This window comes from Podarcis cretensis (genome assembly GCF_951804945.1).
Source record: "Podarcis cretensis genome assembly, chromosome: 6".
Lineage (NCBI taxonomy): Eukaryota > Metazoa > Chordata > Lepidosauria > Squamata > Lacertidae > Podarcis > Podarcis cretensis.
This window is the reverse complement of record NC_137175.1, coordinates 38,509,268-38,532,381: the sequence shown is the minus strand read 5'-3', so window position 1 is coordinate 38,532,381 and position 23,114 is coordinate 38,509,268. Positions and strand designations below refer to the sequence as shown.

At 41.6% G+C, this 23,114-nt stretch overlaps 1 protein-coding gene across 1 annotated transcript in view; it reads left to right on the top strand.

Annotated features, from left to right (window-relative positions):
* Nucleotides 1–23,114, top strand: part of RAP1A (RAP1A, member of RAS oncogene family) — a 96,148-nt gene that overhangs the window by 71,542 nt on the left and 1,492 nt on the right. Inside the window, exons 3-8 of the mRNA XM_079980061.1 lie at nt 332–415; nt 8,768–8,836; nt 10,777–10,833; nt 11,876–12,016; nt 16,528–16,671; nt 21,792–21,907. Coding sequence (XP_079836187.1) covers nt 359–415; nt 8,768–8,836; nt 10,777–10,833; nt 11,876–12,016; nt 16,528–16,671; nt 21,792–21,878 — 555 coding nt within the window. The 5' untranslated portion in view covers nt 332–358 and the 3' untranslated portion in view covers nt 21,879–21,907. The remainder of the gene's footprint in view (nt 1–331; nt 416–8,767; nt 8,837–10,776; nt 10,834–11,875; nt 12,017–16,527; nt 16,672–21,791; nt 21,908–23,114) is intronic.

Genomic DNA, 23,114 nt, shown 5'->3' with positions numbered 1-23,114 from the left:
CCCAGCAATTCAGACACAGGTAGCCCTCCACCCATATTGAATCTTCTATGTCAGTTAGGAAACAGATGAGAAATAGCAGTGGGGCAACTATAAATAATAAAGGCTGGCTACCAGGTCCAGTCTAGACTTGTGGACCTCATTGAGTCTCTTAGGAGTTATCAAGTTTAGCAGAAGGAATAGCCACATCACACTTGTCTATCATTGGCCACTATATACCTCTGTTAATAGGCCTGAATGTGAAGATTCAGAAGCAGTTTGGTTCATTACTATCCCTTGTGCATTATTTCACATGATGACCATAACTCCATTACTTCTTTCCTTTCCTTTCCAGACTGTCAGTATTTGAATAGACCACATCATGCGTGAATACAAGCTAGTGGTCCTTGGTTCAGGTGGCGTTGGGAAGTCTGCTTTGGTGAGTTGGGTCTTGATTTTTTTTAATCATCATGACCATAATCATACAAATAATATTATCAAAAAAGCAGTCTTGAAATGCTCGACCCTGGGTGTTAATGCCATAATTAATCATTTGCATTCGGCGTACAAAGCAAAGAAATCAATGACTTTTACTAGGTGTAAGTGTAGGGAGGAAAAAGCTGGCCTGAGCTTGATGTTGGGGAATTCTAGAGAAGGGTGGCAGTGACTGGGAGGGTTTCTTTGAATTCTGCAGCCAGAAAAGCCTGCAATCTGTGATTAGACTATTTAGGTGAGGGATTTCCAACTTCCGTTTACTAGGGGGCTGCTTTATTCTCTAAAGTGCTCTGGGGAACTAAAACGTGTGTTGTTCTGTACAAGCTGATACCCTCATGAGATTGCCTCCGTAAATATTTTGTGTTGTCTAGCAGCAATGACATCTAAATTACGATGTACATATGTTCAGATATAGCATTACCAACGAATATAGATGTAGATAACGCATATAGCATCCAAGGGATATCTACAGTGCCTTGAAAGTTGAGATTTTACTACTTTTCCTCACAAGTGAAATTTCATACAAACCTTGATTAAAATCAGGGAGGGGCATCAGGACCAAATAAAATTGGGCTGTGGCTTGCAACTGGCCCAGAAGAAACCAGTTGGCTATCCCTAGTTTAGGTCAGTTTGTCTATGTCTGCATTTTTTTGTAAAATGTGTACATTTTGCTATACGTTACTCCACATAACGTACAGTGTTGGGCTTTGTAAAACAGTCACCTTGGGAATAGGGATGGGCCTTGATTATGTGGCACAAGAAAGGATTAGGACTTCTGCCGAGAGCTTGTTCAACAACTGGCCATGCTGCTCAGGCTACTTTTTATTACACAACATAGTGGAAAAACAGATTCTGATTAAGTGCTGATCTCTAGGATTCTGAAGAGGTTATGAGTTTCGCTTGGAATACACTTTTTTTTAAGCTTTGTAGTGTAGTCACAGCACTGTAGCTTTCTAGACTTTGCAACTTGTGCTCTGGCTAACTGTGTCTGAATTGCTGGAGCTGAACTATTGTAGAAAGTTTAAAAATACCACATTTTTAGATGCTGGTAAACATCGCTGGCTATTTTAAATTAGACGCCTTCAAATTACTGTTCCTCCGTGTTTGCTCTTCTCCTGTTTTTAAGCAGCCTTAAATAAAGTGAGATGTGTGGGGAGCTGAGCTTCAGAGAGGCAATGAATTCCATGTGGTGTAGGTTCTTGTAGCATTCTGTGGCTGATGGTTTGCCATTCTCTGTGACATTGAAATAGACATGCAGACTAAAAACTGCCATGCCAGGATGGGGATACCATTTTTAGTGGATGCCCACAATGTTCTTTAAAATAATAAAACCAGAATGAGAGAACAACTTACACCCAATGAGCACATACGTCTTTCGCCAAAAGGGCTTATGCTATGGTGACAAAGCAAGTGAGCAAAGCCAATTTGGCCACTTGCTAGCTGTGGTCTTGCTGGGTGGCTCTGGAGCAAGATGTTCTCCTTTGCTATTTTTGTGGGGGCGGGTAATAGTGAGATGATGGACAGAAATACTTAAAATTGTACAACACTTTCCTCTGTACTCTTAACAGCAAAATTCAAACTGTAAAGCAATATGAATAAAGGTCTTTGATAATCTTCGGAATGTTGCAGCACTCCTGGCTAACTGAGTTGGTGGGAGGATGATCTCGTTTGTGTCTTCCCACTACTCTTGGTCAAGCATTTCATGCAGAATCCATAGGCAACAAATAGAAATTCAAGGTGCTCCTGGAAAGTTCTGACAGGAATGTGGAACTGTGGTTGCTGACTTAGAAAAGGAGTTTGATTTATTGCACTTCCTAGATGGGATAGCAAATGTAGTGAACCAAACGTCCATTCCCAAGTTGGCAACCGCAGTCTGAAACCCACATTCCCGTTTGTGCACTTTCCCAAACATAAAATGAGTACGATTCAGTTTGAAAGTGTCTTTTGAATAAATAATAAGCTCCTGTGAATTAAAACCCTCTTCATCTGATGTCTGAAGTGCTTCTCCTCAGTTGTCACATGTGTGCCTGTCAAATATAATCTTACAAAAAACACCTACTATGAAAAGGTCATCACAATAGAAGCATCAAGTGACAGAACTTGTGTGTGTCTATATAGGCATACACACTAAACGTATAGGGGGAGTCTAAACAAAACAGTGCGAAGAGTAGCATTAAGTCTATCACATTTCTGTGCACCAGCCTGCCTCTAAGATATTTTCTGAAAAATGGTCTCTTTGTGGTCAGCTTCAGTATATCCTGACTTTCACTAACTGGTTTGTGAGCATTAAAAATGGCAATGCCTGATTGTAATCATTTATTTACTAATTTAGAGAGATAGGAGGTTGTTCTAAACAGAAGAAGAGTATACAGTGGTACCTCGGGTTAAGTACTTAATTCGTTCCGTAGGTGCGTTCTTAACCTGAAACTGTTCATAACCTGAAGCACCACTTTAGCTAATGGGGCCTGCTGCTGCTGCCGCGCCGCCGGAGCACGATTTCTGTTCTCATTCTGAAGCAAAGTTCTTAACCTGAAGCAGTATTTCTGGGTTAGCGGAGTCTGTAACCTGAAGCGTATGTAACCTGAGGTACTACTGTAGTTGGTAGTTGATGCTATAAAGTGGATACATGAGAATGATGGGTAATGGAGTTCTTTGTGATGACAGAGCTGAAACCAGGGTTTGTTACAGGCCGTTGCCCCTGGGTGGTCAGTTGATGCTGGTGAGTGGCTAGTTTAGATGGAGTAGGGGTTGTTGGTAAGGAAATACAGATGTACCGTCTAAGTCCTATAATATGATTTGATTTGCCCAAATGGGTTGCCATTCATTGATAGGTTGGAATGCAACTGGATAGCTCAGTTGGTGAGACTCTTAATCTCAGGGTTACAGGTTCAAGCCCTATGTTGGGTGAAATATTCCTGCACTGCAGGGGGTTGGACTAGATGATCCTCCTGGTCCCTTCCAACTCTACAGTTCTGTAAACTGTAGATGACAAGTGATGTTCTGTCTCTTTCTTTGCTGTCCCTATCCTGCAATAGTTGGATTTTGCTGAAATCTGTTTTGGCAGTGTTGGAATAAGACCTAATAATGCTAGCCATAACACCAGGGCTCATTCACAATTGCATATTCCAATATGATATAAGCCTTCGCCTGCCAACAATATCTTCTTCCTGTTGTGCTGAGTAATTATTGGATATAGAAATAAGAAATCATTATGACTGTCTCCAACTGAACTGAGGGGAGTGGAGGTTAAGGCAGTCAGGACTAAGAACCAGTTAAATGAGGTGAAGGTTGCTATGACAACAGCTTACCTGGTAGGAAGGTATTGGGAAACCAATAACTGACAACAGCTTATGTTTGTGTAGCTGTCAATTCGTAGAAGATTTTGGTTTCTCTCAGTCTCTCATATCTCCAAATGTTCAGTTCCCCACATTTCCACATCAGTTTGCAATTAAAATGAAGTCTTCATGAATATGCCCATTTTCTATGCAATTTTACCTAATATATACATTTTTGCAAAGCGATTTCCCCTATATAATGCATTTTCACTAATATATGCATTTTAAAGCACACTTTGCCCCCATTGCATGCATTTTTGTATACATTACTTTGCTGAACAATTACACTACAAAATTTGGAAAAGTGCATTTATTTATTTTTAAGGCTGTCTTTTGGTCTGTGGACCAAGCTGAATTTCTTCCCTATCTGTACGTAACTGTACAATGCAGATGTGTTGGCCAGGACAAGGCAGATGCTTATGGTGTTCAGTGTTCACTGTTTCCACTGGTGTCGCAAAGCGCCGTGTACTCAAGTTGAGTATTTTGCATAAGAACTTACTTAATCACAGACGCTCTGCCTTAAAGCTACGCTTGATTATTTACCTGCAAGTTTTTGTTGCTTCTGGTTGTGTCATTCACCATGGCTGACAAGTGTCCTTGGTTTTTCTGCAGCCAAGGTTGGAATCCTGCGCTGTGATATCAAGCTTCTTAGTGAGAAGCTGACTTGACAGTTGCTTTGATTAGTATGCTGAATAAGGACATCATTTATTAGTGGTAGGTTTTGCTTAATCTTCAGGGGAATAGAATGTTTTGCTGGGCAAGCTTTACAAATCTTGTCATTTATTTCAATTCAGGAAGACATTCTGTGCACATTCCAGTAGCCATGTTGGTCTGTTGCCGCCAACACACAAAGAATCCTTTAGAAGCCTAGTATTTATTATAGTATAAGCTTCCATGGACCATCAGATGCTTAAAGTGTTATTCTCAGCTGGCAGGTACATATGCACAAGAGAAAATGTAAATGGTCAGGTGAGCGGGAAATGCAGAGCAATGCAAAACACATTAAATAGTCTAACCATTCACAACACCAGTAGCTGATAATGACATCACCAGTGTCAGGATGCTTGTTTTATTGATACCTGTCCATGCCAGAGATGACAAAAAAGTGAACTTCTCGACATTTTGCAATTCAGCATTTTCATTCTGAAGTAGGCAGGTATACCCTCATTCAATAATGTCTCTTAAGTTCAGGTAAACAATAGTGTGACCTGAGAGGTTAAAATTTTCTCTGCCCATTTCCTGAGGCATTGCCATTTATTGCCATTCCTTGGCATTTCTGAGGTCGTGTTTATGCCCATATATTCTTGATGATAATAGGCTTCTATCATCTGCCAGCAATGCCTTCCTGTTTTCTACATTAAGACAAACAAGTAAGTCTTGATATAAAAGAATAAACTTAAAGCAAAGAAGGCACTGGTTGAAAACTTAAGAGCAAGCAGTCCCGTAATTTGGGCACTGCCACCTGGAAGACCCTGTCTTCAGTCTGCCCCTATGTAACCTCTGAGGGCCAGGAGTGCTTGGAGAAGATCTTGACTGACAATTAGCTTCCTGTTATCCCTGGTTCCTGTATATGCATTTGAAGTAGCTGCATGCAACTGAACTATGGATTGCATTCATTCTAGCACTAATGAGATTGTTCTCTCCGGGCAAGGTTTTCTGCATGCCTGGAAGAACAATATTTCCTCTCCTCCCCCTGCACACAGTTCTGGGGGTTCTTCTGAACCTCTGGAGCAGATTTGGGGAGGGTGTGGTGGGAGGAAACAGGTTTAAGTCCCATTGCATTAACAGGATTCCTTGCGCTGGTTTTTATTGCCACAATTAGTTGACTACAACCCTATGTATGTAAAACTGAAGTAATCATATATTATGTCCTTGTTCACACCTTCCTTTCCCTTTTTTGTTTCCCTCTGCCAATTTTTAAAAAATGCAAGCTCCTTGAGGTGGGAGACCAGTGTTACTTCCACTCTGTAAATCACCATTCATGCTGATGGTGCTGTATAAATAACAAATTCCTGCTTCCAGATGCTTATGCTACAAAAAGCGAATGTTTAAAGTACTTCGGGGCTCTTTGTATTTTCTCATATGCATTTTTATTTTGCCTTAGTATCTGAAAGACCTGATGTGATTGATAAATTACTTGTTTGCTCCTAAAGGGCATGTGAAATACAGAATGTTCTGAGTAGTTACGGTAAATAATGTACTCTTATTTAGCAGACTGAGGGAGGGCTGTCTTTGTACATATAGCCTAGCAGCTTCCTGTGTTTAAAACGTAAGTGAGATCTCTGTGGCTTTTTAACCATTTGCAAATGAGATTCAAATCTGTAGGTCTCTTTTGAAACATTTTGTTAAAAACTGAGAAATGAATATAAGAAACAAGAATAATGAAATTTGTGTTGCATTGTCAATAAATAACTTTTGGGTTTTCTGCGGATTGACTTTTGCTCTGATTGACCTTTAAAGAGCAGGTTTTCGCAGGGAAAGCTGCAGAGCAAAAAAAGGGGCGCTGATACATGGAGCTTTAACTAGTATACTTTGTCTAGAAAGAGCGGAATAAAGGTAAATTTGGATAAGCCCTTAGATTATAGGCTTTAGGCAAAGCTATCAGGTCTCCATACCATATTTTGGTCTAATCATCACCCTCCTAACATCCTTTGCAGTTCGAAAGGTTTGGGATCAATAATATCATCCTGGGGTACCTTTATATATGGACTTTCCATTGCTTTGTGCATTAGTAGATGCCTTGATCTTTTTTCTAGGAGGCAGTGTGTAGGTTGTGCTAGGCTAAAAGAATGACTTTTGAATGGTGCCTCCCTTCCTCCATTGAACATGAAAGCTAGAAAATTGTTTTCTCCCTTGTTAAGAAATCATTGGAGCATTCAGCACTCCCCCACCCCACAAATACAATGATGCCTTTTGCAGATAACTGGCCTTTCAAAATCTGAAACCACTTATTAGGAGCTATAGTGCTTGTGTTTCTTGTCATCATGAGAAAAATCCCAGCTTTGACCCTGAACAAAACAGGCTGTTGTTTAAAGGCTGTTTGCAATTTCTTAGAGCCAGTAGCTGGAAAAGACATTTGCACGAGTCACTGCAGAAAAGGTGGCTGTTTTTTTAAAGGGAACTACTTGATACCTGCAAGTGCACGTGTACACACTGCAAAAAATGATCACATTCCACAGAAGGGCAGAATATTCTTGAGAGCTAATAAAGCCCATTCAGTAGTCAAAAATGGTCTTGGGAAACCTTTGTTGAGACCCTGTGTGTGCATGCTGGTCTTGGGCAAATCTGCAAAGCAGTGCTGTTAATGGCTTACCTCCTAGTGGACTTCCTGGGCAGGGGGAAATAGCGATTGTTACAATAAAACACTTTTTTTTGCAAATGGCCGATGCAATTTACAGTGGTGCCTCGCAAGACGAAATTAATCCGTTCCGTGAGTCTCTTCGTCTTGCGGTTTTTTCGTCTTGCAAAGCACGGCTATTAGCGGCTTAGCGGCTATTAACGGCTTAGCGGCTTAGTGGCTATTAACGGCTTAGCGGCTTTAGGAAAAAGGAAACAAACTCGCAAGAACTCGCAAGACGTTTCGTCTTGCGAAGCAAGCCCATAGGGAAATTCGTCTTGCGGAACGACTCAAAAAACGGAAAACTCTTTCGTCTTGCGAGGCATTCAACTTGCGAGGCATTCGTCTTGCGAGGTACCACTGTACATCATTGGTCTTGCTAAATGCCTTGCAGGTGTTAGTTGGTTTAGAACCTCATCCTCCCTCCGACGGTGCTACAAGTGTTTAAATATAATTAAACACGTTGTGAATCTGAAGCACAGAAATTGTTACCCATGTTCAGTCACGTAACTGGGTTTTAGTTTAGAACCAACTTCATATAGCCTGGTTCACATGTAACAATCAGGTCCTGGTTTGTAAGCCTTTTGGGACGAGCTGCTGGTGGCCCACTGAACTGCAGGCAGCAACTTCTCAGCGAAGAACCTTCTGGCCAGGACAGGCAGGAATATAAGAGAACTAGATATTCCAGTTGAGCAACAAGGTCTTCCTAAATTCTGTCATGCCCCTGTAGTATCTTATTGCCCTTCGGCCTTAACTTCTGGTTTCCTTTTCTCTTCTGGTTTGTCCATCTGGATGTTACTGCCCTTTGGAGACTTCCCAAGACTTTCCTAGTGTCACTGGAGTGTCTGCATAACATTGGGGATCCTTACCTAAGTTAGGGTCAGTTGTAAGCAATAAAGTTAGGCTACCTACCAAGGCCAGCCAAGGGGAGCCTTTTTCTTCCTGGTGAAATTGACCTGATACATGTATTTGCCTCTTTCAGTGCTCTTCCAGTAGGTTTGGGGAGCAAAATCTACACTTTCTGCTCCCTTTTGCTGCAATAGCCCTGTTTCATTTAAATATGTGCACATACTCACTTTAATGCAAAGCTTTTAAAAAATAGCATCCCATGTGAGTTTTTGTGGTGTTTTATATTACTGCATATGCTCAGTGCGAGAGAAATAGTGGTGGATTGTAGCAGTTATCCATGAGTGAGACAAATGACAACCCCCCCAGGCAGCAGGTCAGGGTTGTGTGGTACTTCACAGTTTAGCACTACCATCTAAACTGTGGTAAATGATGCAGATCACTCCAACCTATAGAAAGTTAGCTTCATGAAGCTTTTTCTTTAAACCAGTCTCATAAGAAGAGACATTTTCACCCTGAAATCTGCATAAATTTGTTGAAATGAGGTTTGAGTATCAGTTATGGGTTAAGCACTACCTTTTAAACCTGTACTTTTACCTGCATTGATTTTCCTGTTTCAATAACTAGGCATCAGCTTGAGAATAAGATTGGGAGAACCAAGCGAAATGTCTGTTCTTTGCAAACGCTTTACGCGATTAGCCTGTTGAATAACTTCAGTTGGAGGCAGCTGGCTGACCCTCTCTGTGTGTTCTTTTCCCTTTCTTGTTTTTCTTTCCAGACTGTACAGTTTGTTCAGGGAATTTTTGTTGAAAAATATGACCCCACAATAGAAGACTCCTACAGAAAGGTAAAGTATGAAGCTGTGATTTTCTCCACCCACTCTCAGATCAGTAACTTTAAGACTCCCCTCGCCCAGTTTTTTCCCCTCTTGGTGTAGAATTCATGGCCTCCTCCCACAACACGATCAGTCTATTATTAGGATCATATTCCTAATAGTGTGTTGCTAATTCTTCCCAAGAGAATAATTACATGATTGTCTATCCTAGGGCCCTCCAGATGTTGTTGGACTCCAGTTTACATCAGCCCACGCCAGCATGGCCAACTACAGTTGTAGTCCAACAGCATATGGAGGACCACAGACTCTCTACCCCTGGTTTATCTTGGGCTTGTTTTGTCTTTGATATAGAGAGGGCCAAATCTGGATGTGGACTGTGGCATGGTAAATTGGGGACAGCCCTTTCCCTATATCTTTTTCCTACAAAGAATTACTCCAGAAATTGCTGGTTTCCCCTAAAATTAGTACTTTCAGGGTCAAATGGTTTCTATGGTGGTCGTGGGTTGGGAAAGCAGCATGGGAAAGATGAATCTTCCCCTGCTCCCTGAATGCTACATTCCCAATTCAGAGAGGGCCTCCCTGTGGTTGCATTTCCTTTTTATTTATTTATTTTAAAAAAGCACAATCACTAAGCCCAGGACAGAGAAACGTGGTCAGCACCAGTTGAGTCTGGGCCTGATACACCATCCAAAGCATTCTAGGTAATCGGGTCTAATGCCATGCAGCCTTATTTCACAATGCCAAACTAAGTGTAAGTCAATTTTAAGCTACTTGCTGTTTAAAAAAGCAACATACTAAGTTTAATAAATAATAACTAAGTATTTTAAATCAGTGTTTGCAATTCCTTGGCATTTGTGGATTTTATAAGTTTTGGAGAAAAGCCCCAAGATTTTTTGCTTAATTCCATTAAAAAAACAAGAACAACAGCGTTCAACTCAACTCTTCACTCCGATTTCATAACAGGATATAAATCAGAAGCCAAACATTTTGGATAACCCTATGAAGTAGTGTTTTTATTATTACATTGTTGTTGTTGCCCTGCAGTTTCATTGTGGATACTTTTAACTTAACCATAATATTTGCATGCAAAAAATTCCAGTTTCAATCACCTCTTTTACAGATGGAAAAGACTCTTGTCTAAAGCTTTTTTGGAACGCCCTGCCAGTCACAATAGATAAACTGAGCTAGGTGAAGCAAAGATCTGGTTCAGTATAAGGCAGCTTCCTGTGTTCCTAGATTACAAGCACACCTACACAAATATTTCCTAGATCATATTACATGTCAGTGTTGTTCTATTAAAAATTAAATACTTGCTTGACATCCATTTAGGTATTATAGTTCAGCGGCAGAGCACATATAAAAGGTCACAGTTTCACTCTCGGGCATCTCCAGATAGATAGGGTTAGGAAATATTTCTGCCTGAAATCTTGAAGAGCCTCTGACACTCATATGCAATACCGAGTTCAGTGGACCAGTGCTCTAAGTCAGTAGCTTCCTGCATTCCTAATGGCAGACAGTGGATACTGGCTAGTGAAAGGACTGCTTGCTCTTTAGGTATTTTATCTCCTGCCTGCCACGTTCCATCCTTTTGAATGCAACCCCATGTGTACAGTGGAAAAGCTCACAGTAAGGCTTGTTCACATGTACACTGTACACAAGTACAAGCTGTCTGCACACATGTACAAGTGTTTGTGTGTACACTCTTGTTGGTTTTTGTAAATCCTGCTGATTTGTACAGCTCAACAGTTGTGTACACAACACTTGCATAAATTCATGGACTGTAACTTGTGCATAACTCTGCAGCTTAACTGTTTGTGTACACAGGTGGTGCACTAGTTGTTTGTAATGCTTAAATGCCCCTATTGCCAGGAGGTTATGAGCAAGCATTAACTGAGTCTCTTCCTCCTGTCCCTTAAGGCTATAATGGTATCTGTCCTTTATTTGTCTTTCAGCAAGTGGAAGTAGACTGTCAACAATGTATGCTTGAAATCCTCGATACAGCAGGGACAGTAAGTGAGATCTATCCTGAAATCTGAATTGCTTAATATTTGAAGGGAACACTAAGAGTGACGCAAGACATGGCTTTTAAGGGGGGGGGTGTCCATCTCTTTCTTGCTTATATTATGTGGCTATAAATAAACCAGCATTTCTTGCCTTTTCTATTATTCCAAGTAGCTCCTTGCACGGTTTATTGGGAACAAACTGAAACATTGTCTTGAAAGTTTTTCATTAGAACTTCATAAAATTTAAAAACTTTTTCAGATTTCCGACACTTTGAAGTTATAACGAAAAATCCTCTTGTTGAACTTCTCTATTGTTGAAAACAACAACAAATTAAAACATTATGGCAGTTAAAGCTGACAGATAAAGTGTGCACGCTGCTAAACAACTTGTAAAACACATGTACCGATACAATTGCTGCCTTTAAGAGAGACTGCCTATCTGCCTGGCTTTTTTGGGCGTTTGTCCTTTAAAGCTTATAGTGGTTCTTGATGTTCTGAAAAGATTTCCTGAAATCCTTCTGAATCTAAAGACTGCTTCACATCTTACGATAGAAGTGTGTTTTATTTATCACTGTGCATTTAGTATTATCCTCCACAGCCTACAATATGCGATCTGGGCTGGCTATATACTTTTTTCATCCTGAGTACACTGTGTTGGCCCACTGTCTTGGCATGTTTCAAGTGAGCTCTGGGTGTATGAGCGAGAGAGATGGCGGGGTAGGTGAGAGGGGAGGGGTATGTGTTAAGATACATAGCTGCCTTTCGCAATACAAGCAGATATTTGGTTATAAGGTGTGAAGCCGCCCTAAACACTTTGAAGCCCTTGTTTTAAATTTCTAACATTGAAAGAAGGATGTTTGAGAAAGCCGGTTCCTTTTAAAATTAAATTTATTTTTTTCACTGGATTTCTGCAAGAGCAAAGACTGGAAATTTCCAGTTGCCTATGACCTTTTTATCCCTGTTTAAACCTGAACTTCTTAATGTGTGTATGTTAAACAGCTAATTAAACTAAACAGCTAATTCATATATTTTTTTTAATTGATTACAGGAGCAATTTACAGCAATGAGGGATCTCTATATGAAGAATGGTCAGGGGTTTGCACTAGTATATTCTATTACAGCACAGTCCACGTTCAATGACTTACAGGACCTGAGGGAGCAGATCTTACGGGTCAAGGACACGGAAGACGTAAGTAAATGGGTTATTGCTTTTTGAACCATTGGAATCTCTCCCCTCCCCCCCCAAAAAACTAAACAAGCCAGCATCTGTTTTTTGCACAGTTAATAAGATGTCTGAAGAACACTGTTCTAGAATGTTTTGTATGATATCATAAATTTCTCTATTTAGATATTTTGGAGACTATTCATATGGACATTACTGGACGGTTAGTCAGAAATGCTCTGTAATCCGAACTGGGATTGAACTCTGGAAAAGTTCAAGTCCCATAAGAAGTGGCTTTTCAGTAGAATACTAAGCCCCAAGCCCAATTCCTCCCGCTCAACCTTTTGTCACTGAAATGACTATATATGGTGCCAGGTTTTTAGAAGGCTCAGTAGCTCCCATTATGACTTGCTGTTTAAAATGGGTTTTGTGGCTCTTTGGTAGAGATTTTGTTTCTGGCTGCCATCAGGTGGAAAAACACAGTTTTCTAGTTGTGTGATAATCTGGCTAATCAAAATAGCTGTGCTCAAAAGTCCATACTGGTTTTTTCCTAAAGAAAATATTACAAACTTAATTAGTAGACTAAAAATCTTAGTACTATAAAACTTCCTTTGCCGCACGATAGTTTAAATATGCCTAAATGCCTAGAAAGTGGAGGTAATGTAAATGTTTTAGTATTTTAACTTGTGCATATTTTAAAGTGACTAACCTGTGACCCTCCTGCTGTTGTTGGTCTGCATCTCTCATCAGCACCAGCCAGGATGGTCAATAGTCAGGGGTGATGCAAGTTTGTTTGGGAACACAAGGGAACGGGGCACAGGTTAGCCCCCTTGGCCTAGGTTCATCTTTTACTGTAATATGTGAAAGACTTTCAGTTGGCTGGACTGAGCGCCAACTCAGGCAGCTGACTTCCTATATGGTTTATCACCTTTTAAGCAGGGATTCCACCAGTAATCATGCAGAAGATCTATACCTGGATGACTTTGCTGTCAATTACTATTGAACAGCTGTTAAGTGGCTATGCAATTCAAGCTGATGGCCTTTGCATTATGCTGTCAGTTCCATGGCATCATGCTGTAGGTTGTGATGTTGCGCATGGATGTTTTCATTGTTTACAGATACCACCATCACCACCACATATGTTAAGAGCAGCCCTGTTTAACCAGGATCCTTCCAAATGTCCACGTAGTCCAGCTTTCTGTTTCTTAAGGCTGCAATTCCTAATAGACTTTCTAGGAAGTAAGTCTCAGCCCATATAGTGTAACGAGTGAATGTGCAGGGTGGAACTGCACAATGGGTTGCATTCAGCTAAGTAGTTCTGCTAGCAGGAGCCAGCGCAAGGCCCCCACTAGTGCAACGGGTCTTTTGCCCACACAACCCAGTTGGCTCTTGGAGGGTTAGGAGAACCCCCAGAACAGCACATCAGGGAAGTAGAGGGGAGACTGTGTCATCAGGTAAGCAGAAATCTTGAATATTTTGTCTGAATCAGTAGCAGCAAATGCTGTCACAGAAGTTCATAACATCCATTCGCACTGTAAAACCTGTGACCTAGCAATTTATTGTGCTAACCAGGAAGTGTTACTTTAGCATCAGCTCTAACTTACTCTTTTGATTTGGGCTCTTTGTTAGTCCAGTGGACAGAACTGGTATGTCTGTCCAACCCATTGTATTCAGATAGTTATTCATGAAAGATCTCTCCATAGATGAATAGGGAGCTACTATCCAATGCATGTGGATAGGAAGATCTTAACTGTGTTTAAAAGTGTTTAGCCACATATTTTTATTCCTCAGTTTTCATATCTTTGCTGATCATTATCTCTGGCTTTATTTTTCTCTTTTCCCGTAATGTTTTTGAAACCCTCTTTGATACACAAATCTTGGTTATTTTTTTTTTTTTAAAAGTAAAACGAACTATCTTTTAGTTGAGGGATTATGTTTATTTTAGAAGCTGATTCCTTTCTTAGCATTTAAGTCAAAACGCTGTGGTATGCAGCAACTTACACTGTTTGAGGTTACACATGTACCCTGTTTGAGGTCAAATAAATTATACCCCTCCTTCTAACTACACTGTAGTTACTATTTTTAAAAAAACTTTTTGTGTTAAGTGATAGCTTCCAGATTTTAATATGCTAAATGTTTTTCTTTCCTTGTTTTAAATGAAGTATGGATTTCATTTCTTTTATCAGGATAGTAGCTTGTATAGTACTATCCTTTATCAGGATAGTAGCTTGTATATTTAACTACACCTGTTGGGGGGGGGGAAATCACAAGAAATGTGTTTCTTTTTACCTGGAACGGATCATCCACGAATAAGAGAGTGTGCTCAGAAATTTAGCAAATATTAGAACTGTTGCTAATTATTTATAAACGAGAAGTATATGAGGTACTTTCCTTCTGGAAAGTACAAACTTTGCTGTGCATGTGTGTGTTTTAAATACTTAAGGAAACAGAATGGTGTGCACACCCATTATCAGCAGTTTTCTGTGTGTAGCGCTTTTAGATAGCTCAGGCAAAACAGGATGTGTCTCTGTGCGTGTGTGTTCAGTGTTTGCAATTAAAGTTTTAATGTCCAGCACGCTGCCAAACAGTTCAAAATAAGAACATAAGGATTGCATAGCTGTCTTTGCATTTCATGACTCTGAAGCCCCATTTCTGGAGTTGAGAAGGCATTTATTGCCTAAGCAGGGCAAATCACTGGGGTCAATACATACAACGTATTTCTTGGGAAGTGATGTACATCCTGTTGTATAAATTATGTTGAATTGAAAAGTAGCTACTGCCTATCTGAGGGTTTGAAATGTCAACTCTGTGTTATTGTAGAAACTGACATTAAAGTAAGTGCTTGTGGAAATAGATTGTGTGTCAATGAACCTTCCAGACTGTGGTATCTCCATTTCTTTGATAGTTGCCGTGAGACGGTTTAATTATCAGTGTGATGTAGCCATGGTAAAGACAGGTACAAAATGGTTTGTTTGCTTACTTTCTTGCAGGTACCTAATGCATAATTCAGTCATTTATCCTCAAAATGTACTTTGGAGTCCTAATTTGCAAGGAATATAGGGGTTTTGTGTCCAGATAATACAGATTTATGGCACAGTTCTAATATATATATATTTCCGATTCAGTGATGGGGCACTAGCCTGATCCCCAATTTCCCCACCCTTCACAGGCCAACTTTGACAAGTGGGTAGGTTCAGCCGCCTGTCAATCTCCTATTATCATAATGATGTCAGGAGATTGACTTCTGTTGAAGTTCAAAGGGGATCACTGTAATCACTGATCTATACCCCCCTTTAAAGGTACGGTGATTCATAGAATCATAGAATCATAGAGTTGGAAGAGACCACAAGGGCCATTGAGCCCAACCCCCTGCCAAGCAGGAAACACCATCAGAGCACTCCTGACATATGGTTGTCAAGCCTCTGCTTAAAGACCTCCAAAGAAGGAGACTCCACCACACTCCTTGGCAGCAAATTCCACTGTCGAACAGCTCTTACTGTCAGGAAGTTCTTCCTAATGTTTAGGTGGAATCTTCTTTCTTGTAGTTTGGATCCATTGCTCCATGTCCGCTTCTCTGGAGCAGCAGAAAACAACCTTTCTCCCTCCTCTATGTGACATCCTTTTATATATTTGAACATGGCTATCTTATCACCCCTTAACCTCCTCTTCTCCAAGCTAAACATGCCCAGCTCCCTTAGCTGTTCCTCATAAGGCATCGTTTCCAGGCCTTTGACCATTTTGGTTGCCCTCCTCTGGACCTGTTCCAGTTTGTCAGTGTCCTTCTTGAACTGTGGTGCCCAGAACTGGACACAGTACTCCAGGTGAGGTCTGACCAGAGCAGAATACAGTGGCAACTGGGAATGCGCCTTCAGAGGGGCTAGTTCTGCTTCCTCAAATCATACCTTTTCCACCCTTTGCAGAGGAAGAAAGCTTCATTTTAGGAAGTCGTTTGAAAGCAGACTGCTTCAAACTGAGACAATGACCCAGCTCAGTGTGTCAGTTTGAGTGGAGCTTCCTCTTGGCGCTGATCAGCTGTTCATGGTTGACAGGGAGCTCAGCTTGCAAAAGAACATTTGAGATCTCACTTTAAGTTCCCAATTGTTTCTTTGTCACAGCAATAGTATCTGTCCCACCCCGATGACTCATAGGATGTCAGGTGTGAGGCAGATGGACATGGCTTTTGGAGAACAACCATGGAAGGTTCCCTAATGCTGGTGTTAGACAGTTTTTGAAAAGTTCAATTTCTGCCTCACTTTTCAATATGATGAAACTCCTTTTCTAATGTATTCATAAATTTCTCACATTTTTGTTTCTTGAAACATGTTATCAGTAGCAAGCGATAATGTGTAATCAATCTGTTAAGCAAAAGCATGAAAAACTAAGAGTAGAAAATTGCTCCAGATGTAACGGGGGGGGGGGGACTCCTTCGTTCTAGAGACTGCTAACGTTGGTCAGCGAGTATTTTTGCAGGTCTGCTCAGACTAAGCACACAGCTTTGAATGCCATCTATTAATAACTCTCTTATTCTTTCTGCGCAGGTTCCCATGATTCTGGTTGGCAATAAATGTGACCTGGAAGATGAACGTGTAGTTGGCAAAGAACAGGGACAGAACTTAGCAAGACAGTGGTGTAACTGTGCCTTTCTAGAGTCATCTGCAAAGTCGAAAATCAATGTTAACGAGGTAACTATTGGTTAATCTTTCACAAGGCAGCACACAACCCCTTTTTATAGGCTTGGGTTTGTGTATATATGTATGTACACCATCCCCTCGTGTAAATATTCCGATAGCCCTCTTGGACTGAACATTTGCGCAAATTGAAAGCCTATGTTTCGGTGGATCCTTTCTGAAGGCTCGCATAAAAGATGCTGTTTTTGCATCCCCGCTGTTGTGCTGTTTTGGTGACTGAAGTGCATTTGTGCAGAGCGAGATGCCCAGTGCAAAACCTGAGCCAAAACCTGCAGGGTGTCGGTGTTCGCTTTTCTGATCTGTCAATATGTGATTCACTCTGCTATTGTATTACCTTAGAGAAAACTAATCCCTTAGCCGAGAGCTCTTCCTCAATCATTCCGAACGCTGCTTTACTGTGGAACTAAATGTGGTGCGTGAGTGGTCATGTTTGCATGCTGAGCACCTGTGCAAATAGGTGTGCCATACACTGCATTTTAATCTTGCAAGACCCAGAGTTCAAACTAGAGCCGTGTCGCTTAGAAAAGTGCTTTATGCAAGCTCAATGCGCTTAAACGAAAGGCAGACCGTGGGGTTTCTGTTAGGTAAGCACTGTAGGGCAGATGAATCTCTGCAAAGAACAAGGCATAAAAGATGAGAAACTCAAGTAATAGAGCAAAAAAGCCAGAGCGGCACTGATTGGAATGAGGAACGTTTGTAGGGCTAAAAATGGAGACTTAGCGCTAATATGTTTGGTAGCAGTGAAAAGTGTTCCCCATTTCAAGTTTCTTTTAGAGCAGGTGATCTGAAAGTCTTGTCTCTTTGGAACAAGGGCAATTAGTGAATCGATTGGCAGGGATTGCGCCCATGACCAATGAAGAAAGCATCATGTTCTGGTTTGGTACTGTTTGCCCACATTATCATTGCCCCACAGTCATGTCTCGATTAGCTGAGTCGTGTCATGTCCCCATCGCATTCACTATATGGTCTCTGATTGTATGGGCTCATGTTGGGTCGAGAGACACTCTTCTCCTCCTGCCTCCCCCCTCCATGTTGCCCAAACAGGGTGACAGTGAGGAAACAGCAGTGAACAGGTATAAAAAGCTTGCCATTGCGTGTCTGGTGTGGAGTGGGGATATTTTCTTTGCCCTGCTTTCCTGGTCTTGATATTTTTAGCCCCAAAGTACAAGTGGGAGATCATTTAATGCAGCCCTAGAAGCATCCACTGGAGTGATTCTCCCCCTCCCCAGTGATGAAGCTGCGAATCACATGAGCTCTTGTGATACATTCAAGTACCTATCATACATAAAACAATTTCCAGAGGAACTGTTGAACAAGTCTTCAAGGTGCCACAAGCGACACTTTGTTTTATATAGTTTATATGAGAAGTCAACAGCACTGAAGTTGATGGCTGACTGGGTGCTTCATTTGACAGTACGTAGCATCTGCTTCCAAATGACTGAGAACTGCCCTGGGCAGCAGAGCTGCTTCACGAAGGCCCTTTAGGAAGGAAACACAACTTAGTTAGCTATTATCTGATGAAATAGTAGTTGTGGGGCGGGGGGCGGGACCTAGACCCTCTTCTGCCCCAGCTAGGGTAAACGCCATTAAAGAAATGTGTGAAATAATAATAAAACATCATCACTATAGGCCAGGCTTCCTTAACCTGGTCCCTACAACTGCAGCAATCCCTGATGGATTATTGTTAGAGAGGATGGGAGTTGTAGTTCAAAACATCTGCAGAGCCCCAGGTTGGGGAAGGCCACTATAGGCCAATGTTCTTCCACTTTGGATTCCTGGAAGTTGCAGAACTACAGTTCCCATCATTCCCTGCCTGCTTATCCCAAAACACACAGAGCCTGGTTTTCTCTAACCACCATTGCCTCTTTCAGATAACTGAGCTAACTAGGCTGTGTTGATTTTGTGAAGGAAGTCCTGACCACTCAAGAAATTTAAAGTCAGGTTTTCCAAAACATCTTATTTGTGTTGGTAAACTCTGCCAGGGGAGGAAGATGGGGGACCTTCATTTGTTTATGGGCAGCTGTATCTGGTACAGCCACCCACAAATTACATCATCATGTTCAGCTGGTGACTTGTGTTTTCAGGGCTGGACACATCTTTATTTCAAAAGTTTCGAAGAGGGTCTGTATGTTAGTTTTGTTAGTTTATTCTTTTGATTTTAGTTTTGATTTGGGGAACTGAGTTTCTGGCATATTCTCTGATATTCTTGTGACTTTGCCAAGTTCGTAATTCCTCAGTTATGAAGAGTTGCCTCGTTACTTTGTGTTTTGGAAGCAACAGATGACTTCCACTTGTAATTTCCATTTTTAAAAATCCAAAAACCATTCTCATCCAAAAGAATTTGCTGTCACGCTTGTTTGGATTTTGTTGAACAAGAGCCAATACAGAAAGCAAATGGTTTGCCAATCTTTGGAAACTGAGAGGAATCAAAGGAGAGGAGGAATACACTACTTATGCAGGCCTTTGTGCCTTACAGTAGCCCTTTAATGAGACAGAAATCTGAAAGCTTAGCATGCCTTATTCTGTCTGAGACGGTAGCAGTCCTATAACTAGGAGTAAACTCCATTGAACCAGGCCTGTGCTATACTGATTTAACATTTTACCCTCTCTATCTTGTTGCATTTAACGTGGCAGCTATTCCATTTGAATGAAACATATACACCCATTCCTTGTCACACTTTCGATATGGAGATTTAGTTAAATGAAGATTTGAGCCCACCTCTAATTATTGACTTGAGATGGTTAGAAGAAAAGTTATCCACAATTGCTCTTACTTAGCATGGTTTTAATAGGGAGGCATTGATATTTGGGGGGAGGGGGTATTTTTTTTTTCTTTTGTAGTGAAAGAGGACCTGGTGGGGGGGAGGGTCCAAAATGTTCTCTGAGGGAATGGTGCTGCCTCTTCCCCACAAATCCCCTTGGCCAAACACTTGCCAAGAGAAAATACCTCCATTTTAAAATACCTCCATTTTAAATGACAGCAGCTGCCACCTGGGCACTTTCAATGTGGACTGTAATCCTCCCTGTTTCCCTTACCAAGGGGAGAATCACATTGTGTACAAAAATATGGATTGTGCCCTTCAAAGAGACAGTTATTGCTTTAGAGGTGGTATAAGGTATGTATTCTCATGACAAACATGCATGCGGGGACTGCACTGCCCATGCTGGTCATAGGAACATAGGAAGGTCCCTTGTACCAAGTCAGATCATTGGTCCATGCAACCCAGTCTACACCAGGGTTCCCCAAACTTGGGTCTCCAGCTGTTTTTGGACTACAACTCCCATCATCCCTAAGTCGCAGGACCAGCGTTCAGGGAAGATTGGAATTGTAGTTGGGAAATCCAGGTCCACACTGACTCGTAGTGCCTCTGCAAGGTTTTGGGCTCTCTCCCAGTCCTTCCTGGCTGTGCCAGAGTTTGGGCTTGCTCTGCCTGCAAAGTAGCTACTCTTAACACTATGCTGCAATCTTTCCCCAGATACCCTTTCAGTGTTCTGGATCCCTGGGAAAGGGAGGGTGGAGGAGGAAAGCCAAATCACCCTGTTAATATACTTGATAGACTAACACAGTTTGTCTGTTTTCCTTAAGTAAGGGCAATGTAGACCAGTCCTCTCATATTTCCCTGCTTTATGCTGCTATGCTGGATTGACACAAAGGCACTTTGGAGATCTATAAGTGATTAGAAATGACTGGCAATAAGGTGTGAGGGTTTGAATAATCTTTCATCAGGAGATATGGTAGATTCCTCCTTCCTGTGCACTTCTCCTCCGGGACCCTCCCTAAACCTTTTCTCACTTCTTTCCAATGCAATCTTCGACTTCCAAGCTCTGTTGAGCATCGAGGAAGAAGCCAGGTTGACCTTACTAGAGTACAAACTGATGTGTTTTGCCTTAGGCTGACAGCATCAAACCATGTAACTGTAAACCCGGTGGGGAGGGAGTGTGAGAAACCTAAATGCTGTTATAGAGTGTTATTGTACAGAGTGAAAGAGATGCTGGCTTTATCATGCTTTCAGAAAGTGCTTGGCTGTGCTTGTGTGTGTGTGTGTGTGTGTGTGTTTAAAAAATAGATAATATCAAGGCAGTATCCAATTTCTAGGTTTTGCAGTTCACAAGCAAAGTACTGTAGACTTTAAGCTTGTTAGAAATCACACAGGGTTGTGGGGAGGAAGTGAGTTAAGTGAGCTTTTCCAGGAGGCTGAATACTGTAGCTGCATTGCTACGCAGTTGACTTTACCAAAGACAAAGACGTATGCAGCTTTCATCTGCAGGTTTGATGCTACAGTACATAAGAGGCAAAGTGGATGAGTCCATGGCATTTACACACACACACACACACACACACACCCCAAGCTATATCTACACCACTGACTATAAGACAGCTTCTTTGTTTGTATGGCAGCCCTACATTTAAATAAGATGGAGATTAGGTGTTTGCATTTTGCAAAAGAAACTCTTACACCTTAATGGCTTGCATGCTTGATAGCCAGGCCTCTTTCAACTTTTCTTAGCAAGTATTCTATATATGTATTATACGAGTTCAGAAATGGTAACTCTACCACAAGACAAATGGGAAGATAGAGAAATACAAATAGTAAACTCCTTTATTTAATATGCTGGCATCTTGTTGCTACAGTATATGCACATTCGTATATGGAGAGTTGCTAATAATTGCTAAACTGGTAGCTGCTTCTTCAAATGATTGATTTTTTTCTGCTGGGTTATCATCGTCTTTGTACCTGTACTTCTGGTATGTGTGAGGTTGTCCTGGTTGTGATGTGATTTTCAATTGGAACAGTGTAGAGGTCCCCCCCCCCCTTTCTCTTGCTTTGTGATGCGGCTGGAGGAAAGTGGAAGCGGCTAGACCACAATTAGGGGAGCCCCAAGAGGAAGCAAAAACCTTCAGGAGCTTAGATAAATTGCCCTGCTTCGCTCATGCTAAAATCAAGAAGTTCAGCTCTCTTTGCACTGCCTCCCACCCCATTTATTTCTCACCTTCTCACTTGATTTAGCCGAAAGCTTTTAAGGCCAGGATTGTAACATGAGGTTGTCATTCTGCGGCACCTGTATCTCTTGATTTCTCACCTTATTTTGCTCTCTTCCTCTCTCTCTCACAGATCTTTTATGATCTCGTCAGACAGATAAATAGAAAAACACCAGTGGAAAAGAAGAAGCCTAAAAAGAAATCATGTCTGCTGCTCTAGACCCACAGCATGCAGCAGCTCTGAGCCAGGTGAGCAAATGGTGAAATCTTAAAGACCTTCCTGGGACATGTTTGTGATTTGACTCTCTTTGCTGCAGCAGCTACTACATGATGCTGGAATGGTTGCAGGCTGGACTGAAGGCCACCTGCACTCCTTTGGCAAAGAAATGATAAGCTGCCAAATACAAACATTTTGGGTACGTTCTATATAGCAGAGGCAGAGAACCTGTGGCCCTTCAGGTGTGGTTAGTTTCCAGCTCCCAGCCAGTGCAGCCAGTGGTTGGGGGATCATGGGAGTTTCATTTCAGCAAAGTCTGCAGGGTCACAGGCCCCCATTCCTTTTATAAAGGATGATTAAAATACTTTTAAGATCAGCTAGACAGACAGGCACTACCCTGTGCTTCCTTTTCAAAAATTACACCGCTGGCTCTATCGGTTCAGATTTTATGGAAAATTTTAAAATATATTTTTTCTTTGGCTTTTAATGGGAGGTTCAATTATATGTGATTCTGGAGTTTTTATAGCATTTTAAAATGTATCCTGCGAAGAGGCACATTGTTTACCTGGGGAGCGGGGGGGAATCAGCATTTGAGTGATTTGGAGAGCCATGCCCAATACGGAAGTGGGCTTGGAGCAGAGCAGCGGCTATGTCATCAGTATGCATACTGGGGCCTGCACACGCCATTTCTTTTTGGGTTGAAGTGCCACCTGCTGACTCATTTGCTTTTGACATCTAGTTTTAACTCTCTTGCTTCCGATCCTTACTGCATGTGTCTGTGTGAGAGAAAAAGAAAGAGAGAGAGCACAACCATAAACACTGGTTTGCTATGCAAGAGGTGCTGCAACATTCTCTTCCTTTTTCACATACATACACATCTCAGCATAGCGAACTCCCATACTGTCCCAGCAATCCAGTTTTCAGTCATCTCTTAGAGAGGGAGAAAGGAATTTAAAAATGAGTCAGAGGGTTGTAGTCAACTAAATTCTAAATCTCTGAGACCCTGGGGAACTGCTGCCAAACAGTGTAGACCAGGGGTCAGCAACCTAAGGTCCACGGGCTGGAAGTGGCCCACGGAGGTCGTTTGACCGGCCCCCAAGCCACCCCTGAACTGAGCTGCCCACTCACATGCTGTGCTAAACCGGTGCAGCGCGATGCAGGGACTCGCTTCTGCAGTGTCGGAAATCGCATCTGTGCAGACGTAGACGCCAAAAATCGCATGCGCGCTCATGCACGTGA